The sequence below is a fragment of the Musa acuminata genome, chromosome BXJ3-4, assembly GCF_036884655.1.
Source record: "Musa acuminata AAA Group cultivar baxijiao chromosome BXJ3-4, Cavendish_Baxijiao_AAA, whole genome shotgun sequence".
In the NCBI taxonomy this organism is placed as follows: Eukaryota; Viridiplantae; Streptophyta; class Magnoliopsida; order Zingiberales; family Musaceae; genus Musa; species Musa acuminata.
In genome coordinates, this window is record NC_088352.1 from 38,861,716 (window position 1) to 38,872,318 (window position 10,603).

Below are 10,603 nucleotides of genomic sequence, written 5' to 3' on the forward strand. Positions count from 1 at the left end.
TGACTTATACGTAAACTTTTCCTCGAATATTGTTTTTAGAAGTGGATTTCTCGACCACTTTGATTTCTTGTTCGTTTGTGATGGATTTGCCTAGCTTTCTGTTCTAGACGGTTCCAATTTCGATTTTAAATTAAAATCTTTTTTTTTTATAAAAAAAATAATTTAATTTTTTTAAATATTAATGTTTAAATTTTAATTTTAAATTTTCATCAAAGCTTATATATACAGTTCTTTATACCTAATGACATAAATTAAGTAATCCCTTACCCCCCCCCCCCCCAATGGCCGTCAAATGTTCTGATTATTCCTCCCGTCAGTAGATCAAATAATTTTTTTTTTTTATATCTTGTACTCAACTTTTAGTTCAATCATCAATGCACACCTTCAACTCAACTTTAGTTGAATCATCAATACATACATACTTGGCTCTCAATTAATTCAGGTGTCATACTGATTTCATAGTTTCTAAATTTTATTTTAGATTAGTTAATAAGATTGACAATGTTATTAAATGACACACATCCACCATCAAACAAATGAAAAATCTCAAACTGGTTGATGATGATGTATCTGCTTCTTTACAGAAACTGGTTGTGTAATCACATGATTTCAAATGCCTTAATTCACATTCTACTACGCTTAAGCAGCTGGTCTCAGATCCTGGAAACAATTCCTCTGCCAAATGTAAGTGGAAACACGTTCTCCTTAATTAGTATCTTTTATCTCTTATTTCCTAATATGTCCTATGGAAAGCAGAGTTGATCATAACTTGTTTATTAATCATTTGGCTGTTGGATAGGTATCCATTTGTGCTATTGCAGGTCAAGTGGATATTATTGGTGGATTTCCCTGCACTGCATGTAACCAACCATCTGTCTTAGTCATAAAGAACATACAGATAATATAACATGGATTCTCTCTCTCTCTCTCTCTCTCTCTCTCTCTCTCTCTCTCTCTCTCTCTCTCTCTCTCCACATCTTGGCTGAAACCTTGTGTATCTATATCCTTGTCCATATTGTTTCTCATAGGGTTTGATGTTGGAGACCTTTCAGATGATGGTCCTGTGTTGTTGATGGAACGGATGCTTTCAGCAGCACACACTGCAAATCTTTTGTCAGCTGAGCCAGCTGATGGTATCTTGTTGTTGTTGTATGGGTCATATACTAGTATTGATTTCCAGTACTAGTTTCTCTTTTCATTCAACTTTGAGAGCTTTAAACACCAAAAAACCTTTAACTCTATTGCCAATGAGAATTTAAACACACACATATTTGTGAACAGATAGTAAACTCATATGATAGAATGCTGGACATGATGCTTAATCTTTGTTTGGTTACTTCGATTGTCACTCAAAAACTTGGCATTGGTGGGTTCAGTATGGGTGCTGCAACTGCATTGTACCCTGCCACTTGCTTCACACATGGAAAATACGAAAATGGCAGTCTATAGACTCTATACCTTATAAACTTCAGTGCAGTTATTGGCCTCAGTGGCTGGCTTCCATGCTCAAGGTCTGTTCTATCTTAAAATCATCTCATCTGTCCAATGTTTGATCGATGAAAATATCACATCTATCGAATTCTCGGTATGTGAATAAAAAATGCAAGAAAATATGCATGTTCCACTCACCCAGGAGCTTGAACAAAGGTGGAAAGCTCACATGATGCTGCAAGGTGAGCTGCCTCCTTGCCACTTCCATTGTGTCATGGAAGAGGTACCTTCTCTGTCACAGAAGAACATGATTAGATACCTTCGATATGCAGTTATCTTGCAATAAATGTGGAGAAGAATTGATAAGCCAAAAGATGTGAATGTTACTGTTTGATTCGTTTTGCCATACCAACAGGAGCTCAGAATCCTGATTTGGATGCACACAATTTACCATGAGTTTGTTTCAGGTGATGGAGTGGTTCCGTATAAACACGGGAAAATTCTGGAGAGGTTCTAAGAGTGTTTGGGTTCAGAAATCTCACGTTCAAGACCTTTTACAATGGGTATGTCTCTGATGCTGCTGTCGTTGTTCCATCGATCTCATATTTCTGACTTCTGAAAACTAGATTCCTGAAAAGAAAAGAAGAATAATAGATTTCTTCAATTTTCCTGCCTTACACAACGAAGCAACTGGAATTTTTCAGACTCGAACACTGCACAATACCAGAAGAAATGGATACTGTCTGCAAGTGGCTCACAGCATGGCTGCAGCTTGATGGGTCTCGCAGAAAGTATATCCAATTAGTGCATTAAATATGTAGAATTTGTATGTATACAAATGTATTCGGGAGTATGTCATTCTGATACTATTGCTTGAGTGGTCTAACAGCTTGATAGATATGCTGCATCTGTTGTTGCTGTGAGTGAATAGTTTTGTTACTTCTGTAGTTGGGAGAGGATAGGATTTCATTAGTATCAACATCTGTATAATAAAGTTCCATGAGGGTATGTTTCTCCTACACTGTCTTCCCAGTTCTTGTCCATAAATCCAGCCAGAATTCATTTGCTCTTCACTATGGTTTTCATATACTTGCATTCCATGGTCATAGACAAAAGTTACAACATTATAATGCAAAACTGGATTAGGCACTAGAGCATCCAGGATATTTTTTCCTTGGAAAATTTCTCGTAAAAAGGAATGTTCAGGATGATGAGAATGGAACAACACACAACATGAATTAACCAAGGATAGTAAATAAGCAATCATATAATTGGCAAATATTTGAAGTTATAGTCCACAGCTAGAAATTAAAGAATATAAGTTCAGAAGGTGCCTGAATTAGTTGCCAGCTCCATGACCATGTTGCTGCTTCTGCCATGATTAACAGCCATGCTTGTCATCTGCACATGAAGCACAGACAAGTTCTTGCAGTAACAGAAAGAAAAGCCAGGATTTATGGCAAAAAAATTGTCAGATTTTGATCCTGAAGCACCAGAATTCATCCAAATTTCCTCATGACCAATCTCTTTTACTTCTTTACTTTAATACTTGAGTCCGGATCAGGCAGGAAATCATCATTATTTGGCTCAGCACTTCCAGAACAACGGATTATATGAACAACTTTACAATATCTGTGAATGTTGCTTGCTGCGGTAAAAGCAGCAGTGATTAACCATGAGCTGTGCGCATGCAGCAGCCAGTTCAGAGATTCAAAGGCTACACAAAGAATTAACATCACAATGCATCACAATCATCTATCATCTTGATCATAGTCCAATGACAAGTGCACAGAAACTAGCTGCGCTTCAAACGTGAAAAGGAAAACCAGAATCAAGATACACCATCATCATCCAACATCCGGAACTGCCGTCACTGCCTTTCTTGGTTCTGTTGAGAAGCTGCATCTGTCTCATCAGATCCACCATCGCCAATAGCTCCATTGCCATGGCTCGTTCTCCCAACAGATGTTGAATTGCTTAAGGTCTCTCCCCATAGTATCACTCTGCTTCCCCTTTGACCCCTTGATGAATCCTGCAGAGAGGTTCTTGGTCTAGAAGACTGTGGCAGAGATGAACGACCAGTATCGCTACCTCCAGCTTGACGCACATGCACTACCAAAAGCATAGTGACCGAGGGAAATATGAAGACGCTGCCATTAGCCTCTTCATCATCCTCATTAATGTAGAACCCATCTTCCTCTCTGGTAACTGATGAACGAAACATGCTGAGCAGGTCTCCAAGGTCCCGCTGTCGCTCCATCCTTCTCCAGTCTTGCTGTCGATCAGGATCTGCCTCTGATGGCCGCACAGATGGATGCTCTTTCCTTGCATGCTTCCTTAGCTCACCATAAACACCACTAAATGCACATGACTCCATAGAGCAGCTACGAGTCTTAGCATTCATATATTTGCGAGCTGGCTCTATGACTGTCCAACTAGTGACTAGCCCTCGACAAAGAGGGCATGAAAGCTTAGCTGGCTGTTGTGCATCACCATTATCCTGGAGTGACTTAGATCCAGAGAAGGCCTTGCGGTACTGATCCAGACAATTAGAGTGACGATAGCTAGTGTCACACATGAACGGACGGCAACCATTGTCATGTGAGGAGCATAGAAGGAGAACAGCATTGTGGGGGTGCTCCATGCACACAGGGCAACGAACCTCCTCCCATTCTTTAATGTCCTTGGCCGACTCCACAGAATCAGTTTGGATACGTGAGGAAGAAGTAGATGGAAAAGGTGATGCACGGGATCGCCGTTCAAATGACAGAGATCGTGACCTCCTTTCCTTGGGCATTTTAACTGGTAGGATAGAGCAGAACCACCAAAATCTTCCTGCTTTGTATGATGAGGACTGAAGTTCCAAAACAATTCACGGCACTGTAACTAAACAAGGGTGCAAAAGATTGAGATCAGTGAACAAATGAGATAAACTTCCAGCTCAAACTTCTATAAAAAAAATCATTTGCATCTGATCATCTTTTGCCGGTGCAGAGAGCTCTAATGGGTAAAAAAAGAGATACAAGGAAATACATCCACACGACGAGACCACAAAGATCCAGAAAGTGGTGTCTAAATGCTACTTGTGGAAGATAAATAGCACAATTCTAGATTCGGACGCTAAAATTTCAGTCCGAAATAAGAACAACGAAGCACCCGCAAGAACATGCAAAAGAACCGTAGTGCAACAGGACCCTTTCATCAATTAGCCAGGATGCCAATCCGGCTGCATCACAAGACCTACAAGTCGGTGCTACTCATGACTATGCTTACCCGCGATCCCCCAACACAATGCGAGCAACTGCAAGATGTGTCCGATCGGTCCATCTGCAAGTACATGATCAACATCTTGGATACAGGCAATACACATCCATATCCTGGACGGTTCATTACGGCTTCTTGCACGCAGGAAAAGAAAAAGGAAGGAAAGTGTTCTCCAAACGAAGGCGGACGCCACATAATTGGGTAGGTGGTCAAAACCAGCAAGTCTCCACGAAGCTACCCGATTCCACAAAAGGGATCGCAAGAACAAGAAGGCAAAAGACAACTCACTCACTCATCGGGCGGCCACTACCCATCGTCATCCACATCAAGAAACCAAGCACTCCGAGATTTCGAGCTAACCTCGACAGAGGCTGCTGCGGCCGCTGGTGCTTCTTCCATTCCAAAGGATGAAACAACATCAAAAGAAGCAGAAGACGATCGCTTTCCAAGAAAAGAAGAGGCGTAGAAAGGGGGTTATTGCGGCAGATCAGAAGACAGAGAGATCGGAAGTGATTTCTTGATAGAGGGCTTTTACCGGCCGAGGGCAGAGAGGAAGATGCGAACTGCGGACTGCGCCAATGCATCATCCGACTGAAGTATATGTAATTGGAATGCGAGGCTTCTCTTCTTGGATTTGGCTTTGGCGGAGACGGCTTGAAAGAGCGAGAGAGAAAAAGGAACCCTAAATTCCCGTAGAGAGACGGCAAAAGAATTGTGCGTATATATATGTGCACGTCGCGAACCTAACATCTGCTTCAAAGTCCAACATTACCCACTCGCCTACCCGCCTCGTGATGCGGTTGCAGTCGGGCTGAGTCACATGGGGCCCGCAGATGGATCCAATAGCAAAGCAGATAGGCCGTTGCATCTTCTCCCCAAGGGATTTCAAGTTCAAATTTCAAAACGGCGAGCAGAGGGGTCGCGTGACGCGTACATTTTCTTAGTTAATATTATTTTATTTGGAGGGGAATCCGAGAAATCCAATTTATTGCACAAAATGAAGATGGTATTGAGATCAAATAATTATATATTTATTAACATCGATAAATAAAAACATGACATTGGGATGGGATGTCAACTATTCTTTCCCTATATTAGTATGTCTTATGGGTGCGTTTGAGCCCAATACATATTTCAGGTGTGAATTGATGTTTAATATTTTTTTAAATTATATTTGACTTGAATGCTACATTAAAAATGTGGATAGGATAAGCATTTCGATAATTATAAGATATTAATATGATTTTTTGAATTCTAAAAGTATCCTATGGTTTTATATAAAAATATAAGATTACTAAAATAATTTAATGAGAAATCAATATTATTAACATTTTCTATAAGATAAAAAATTTATTTATTTAATTTAAAAATTATTTTTTATGTTTATTTATATAATTATTTTTTATTTATAATATATTTTTGATGAGATTACATGCATTTATTTATTAATTTAAATTATGTATATATTATTTGAATAAATATTAAAAATATTAGAAGGATAAAATTATAATAAAATATTTAATGAATTTTCAAATATAATTTTACTTACGTCAATACATATTTTTCATCTATTGTTTTCAAAAATTCAAAGCATTCTACTTGCCGAAATAGTCCTCTTTCTCCGACTAGATATTAAAAATACAAATATGTTTCCAAACTTAACCTATATCTCCGTGATAAACATAAAGCACAAAATTTGCATTCAATTTAAGATGTCAAAATATACCGAAAGTGGCTTATTTCCACTCTTTTTATATGCATTATTTAATAAAAAAAGTATAAAAGTCATGGGATCCATAAATAAGAATTTCATGGAGACCAGAATGTACTTCAATCTTCATATTTACCCAAAATTACGCTACAGTTTTTCCTGAAATCAGATCACCATTTATTCTAACTTTCATGCACATTCCACCATATCATCCTAAGCATATATGCATGCAATTCTCAGCTTATTATAAGAATAATAAAACAGAGATGATTTAAGTATTGCAATCACATAGTTCCAATATGATGAATTTAACACTTGCTCTTTTTGAAATATACCTGAATGCATTATCACCCTGGCAAAAGGCAACAAGAAAAGATACACTGGAAAATTATTTGTTCCTACTCTCTCACTACTACTAAGAAATGAGGACATGAGAATTTCTGAATAAAGGTTGCTTAAACTAAGTTAATTCAAATGTACAACAAGAGCTGAAGAAAAAAATTAGACGACAACTACCAAAACTACTAGGCCTACCTCTGGAAGTTCACAGGTTCATTGATCACAACTTGACCAAAAATAAGTCAAAGAAACCAAATGTGGCAACAAAGATGGGAGAATTCCTGTTAAGTGGCACTGAGGAAGAATCTGAAATTTGAGTTCCAAACAACAGCAGACACCAGAGTTTCCTGCCAATTGAAGACTGTCAGCAGATTGTGATTTTAGATAATTTTGTTGCAAAATAATAGGGAAAAGAAGAGGACAAATCCATACTTAATTATGTAAAAAAAGGGAAAATGTAACAATGAAGGCATCAAGATGCACACAGGAACTAGTAAAGCTGATCATGCTGATAAAAAAGGAATACCTTAAAAGAATCTTCAAGGGCAACGCACTTTCGTCTTGGAGATCTCTTTTACAGTGAGTGACAAGATACAGTTTCCAGATATGACTAACATCAAGCGCTACGTTTGCAGAGTCCAGAAGATCTGCTTGGTCTCAAGAAACATGATATTTTGACATCAAAAATTTGGACTAGCGAACACTTAAAGGTGGGCAACCCATAGCCAAAGGCAAACCCAAGTTTTCGACTGTCCTGAATGTCCTTGGGACCATCTTGTCAACGTAAAGTGTGCCATCTAAGTGATCGCACTCATGTTGTAATATGCGAGCCTGCCAGCCAATAGCATCTATCTTGATAGGATGCCCATTGCGATCCAGACCTGTGACTTCAACCTCGAGGTAGCGCTCAACCACCGCTCTGAATCCATCGACACTGGAAGAAGAGGGAAAGCAAGATAGTCCGATCCATAAAATAAAGCAGTTTATGGAAAGTGATAAAAAAGAGAAGTATGAAATTGTTGAACTCAAGCATCCAATTCTCCAGCGTATACAATCAAAAAGATAAGAAGCACCTCAAGAAACTAATATATGGCTAAATGTAGATTCCACATTAAAAAACAAGAAGAAAACAAAGTTACATATTAGTTAGCTGCAGAGCATGTTAATCATAGGACACGAAAAAGTCAAATGGTATACAAAAAGAAAAAAAAAAAGTTATTGATCAACTAGTTGTCAGAGATCCACCATTGGTAATAAGAACTTACAACATATATATATATATATATATATATATATATATATATATATAATATACATACACATACACATACACATACATATATACATACACATATACATACACACACACATTATATATATCTATATATATATATATATATATATATATATAACACTAGTTAACAAGGAAGAGATAAATGCAAAAGTAACATATTAAATTTCAAAACGAGTATAAAATGATGTGCTGAGGATCAGAAGGCCTTCTGTGCATTAAAAGATAAAACACAACCAAAACAACGCTTTGATCTGTGTCGAGAGGAACTCTAAACAACTGAATCAGTAACTAAAATGCTAAATAATTTACCTCAAGCATCCTTCAAAAAAGAAGGCAGTTTTGTTGCTCTTCTTCTTAAGCTTTGGGTTCACAATAACCTGAATAATGAGAACTGATGAATGACAGGTCCATGAATGAAATCATAGGAACCAAGAATGAATATATACCCAACAATTTGAGTTACCAGAAGATCAAAAGGACGGCGGTCTTGGGCTTCAATTTCATTCTTAGGAGCATAACTAATGTACTCTTTTGTATCCTCCAGAACAATAATCTGGCAATTAAAATGGGTGCATCAGTTCATAATGCCAACACCTAATAGTTGTAGCAGGGCAATACATGGTCAGAATTTCTTCCCACCCTAACATCTACATAATGATGAATAAGGAATGACAAGACAACTCACTGACACATTATCATGTTAAACAAAAAAACTTATTGGCAATCAACATCTTCTGTTTTATCTTGAAAGAATGAACCAGCACATTCATCAAGTTCTTGGACATGCATTATTGCATGTGATCCTAGATGATGTTGGAGTATCCTACTAATTCAGGCAATTTAAACATCATGAAGCATTTATCAACTAGAATAACTTTTCAGGCTAGGCATGCAAAAAGAACAACTATGAACTACCACGGTTCTGAGAAACAGGTTTTGGAACTTGGCATCTAGCTTCATTCCAGAGCCACATCTCATTGAAGTGTGTGTAACCTCAAGAATTCAGGAAAATGACAAGTCAATTCATACTAATAGACGGTCCAGGTAGCAAATCCTGAAGTTTTCATTTCTCTAAAAGCTCATGGCAGAGGCACGGGCAGACAAGTTATTCTAGCCGGATTCCAATTTTAGTTCTGAGAAAATGCAATAAGAAAAAGATAATAGAGAAGACACTGCTGACAGATAATGCTAAATCATGTCTATTTTCTTCAGATAGGGCCGTTATTTACTTCGATTCACAGAGCATAGAGTTGCTGCCACTTCTTGATGACACCCCATTCACCGAGGCTTGAAGCTACTTATCCAACTCCAGAAGGTATTAAAGAACACAACAGGATGAAATGCCAAGAATTATCTACTCTAGTCCCCACAGGCTCACATTGGCTAAGATAGCAGAAGAAAGAGCATGAAAAGAGGGTGTGTGTAAGGAATAAAGGTGCGACCTTCAAGGGGACACCGATCTGAGGAGCAGCGAGGCCAACGCCAGGAGCCTTTCTCATGGTGGAGACCATGTCATCTATGATATTCTGGATCTTCTCCGACCCAATCTCCCGGGGCGGCACCTCATCGGCGGGTTCATGGAGGACGGGGTCACCGGCCTTCACGATCTCCGGCAGAGCGGTGCCCTTGCTCTTCTTCGCTCCGAAGCCCGAGAACCAACCGCCGGTGGACACCCTCGTCAATGTGCGCTTCTGGAGGCCCAAGAGAGGGGATCGCCGGCTCCGCCTCGGATGGTAGGGCGTGGGAGTGGACGAGAAGCGGAGCGAGTTCGGGAGCAAGCAGAGGGCTCCGGTGGCGTTGGAGGGAAAGGGAAGGGAGGGGAGGAGGTTGGACAAGCGGTGGACGGTAACCGTTGTCGTCATCGTCAACACCGTCGTCGCCTTCATCCGGAGGAGGATGATGCGGTGCGTAACGAGTGGGGGTGTCCATCGCACTCATCTTCCACCCTGCATCACGTGCATATCTCATGATGGTTTGATTATTGATGGGCCCGATATGGGCTTGGACGGAAAAAGCCTCATTTTACTCTATTAGAGTGCAAAATAGGCGGGACGTGTACTCTGTACTAATTATAGATAAATCTTAATTGCTTAACATTTTAATTTTATATATTTTTAAAATTATATTAAAATTTTTATATTTATAAAAATAAAATATTTAATCTTATTTCTTCTCATGCCGTCAACTCTACCAACAAATATTATCATAGAGTTTATTACTAAACATATGCTGACTTTATCTTACTTCGATTTATTATGATATTTTCATCAAACAAAATAAGAAGAAACGAGATTAAAAATTTTATTTTCATAAGTATAACGATCTCGATATAATTTTTAAAAATATAAAGATATAAGGATAACTAATTAAAAAAATAATTTCATAAGTTTGGGGGTGATAGCCACAGTCGAGTGCTCAGCCATGGAACTTCGCATTCTGAAAGCAGTCTTGAGCGTAGGGGTTGAGATAAACCTAAATCTGTCGTGTTCATTGTTTGATCAATGGATCCCGCAGGTGAACTGCCATCATACCTCCATGGTTGATCGATGAATACCGTGGGTGAA

The 10,603-nt window shown here is 38.6% G+C and overlaps 2 protein-coding genes and 1 long non-coding RNA gene across 6 annotated transcripts; 1 reads left to right on the top strand and 2 right to left on the bottom strand.

Moving 5' to 3' along the window:
• Window positions 1-995: 995 nt before the first annotated feature.
• LOC135636045 (uncharacterized) lies at window positions 996-2,504 on the top strand. The gene is made up of 2 exons (XR_010495787.1): window positions 996-1,994; window positions 2,136-2,504. It is a non-coding gene; the product is annotated as an uncharacterized LOC135636045 (long non-coding RNA).
• Window positions 2,505-3,025: 521 nt separating this feature from the next.
• Window positions 3,026-5,640, bottom strand: LOC103969892 (uncharacterized). 4 transcript variants are annotated; one of them, XM_065147576.1, is made up of 3 exons: window positions 5,231-5,640; window positions 5,056-5,136; window positions 3,026-4,317 (listed from the first exon to the last, which is right to left on the bottom strand). In XM_065147576.1, the coding sequence occupies exon 3, from the start codon at window positions 4,226-4,228 to the stop codon at window positions 3,302-3,304; it is 927 nt and encodes a 308-aa protein (XP_065003648.1). In that variant the 5' UTR covers window positions 4,229-4,317; window positions 5,056-5,136; window positions 5,231-5,640; the 3' UTR covers window positions 3,026-3,301. The 4 variants fall into 4 exon arrangements, with proteins under 4 accessions (XP_065003648.1, XP_018682248.2, XP_065003647.1 ...); XM_018826703.2 differs by having other exon boundaries at window positions 4,984-5,136; XM_065147575.1 differs by having other exon boundaries at window positions 4,705-5,136; window positions 5,231-5,639.
• Window positions 5,641-6,843: 1,203 nt separating this feature from the next.
• On the bottom strand, window positions 6,844-9,965 carry LOC135635306 (peptide deformylase 1A, chloroplastic-like). Its single transcript, XM_065146287.1, has 5 exons — window positions 9,482-9,965; window positions 8,503-8,592; window positions 8,349-8,416; window positions 7,272-7,679; window positions 6,844-7,092 (listed from the first exon to the last, which is right to left on the bottom strand). The coding sequence occupies exons 1-4, from the start codon at window positions 9,923-9,925 to the stop codon at window positions 7,439-7,441; spliced, it is 843 nt and encodes a 280-aa protein (XP_065002359.1). The 5' UTR covers window positions 9,926-9,965; the 3' UTR covers window positions 6,844-7,092; window positions 7,272-7,438.
• Window positions 9,966-10,603: the final 638 nt, after the last annotated feature.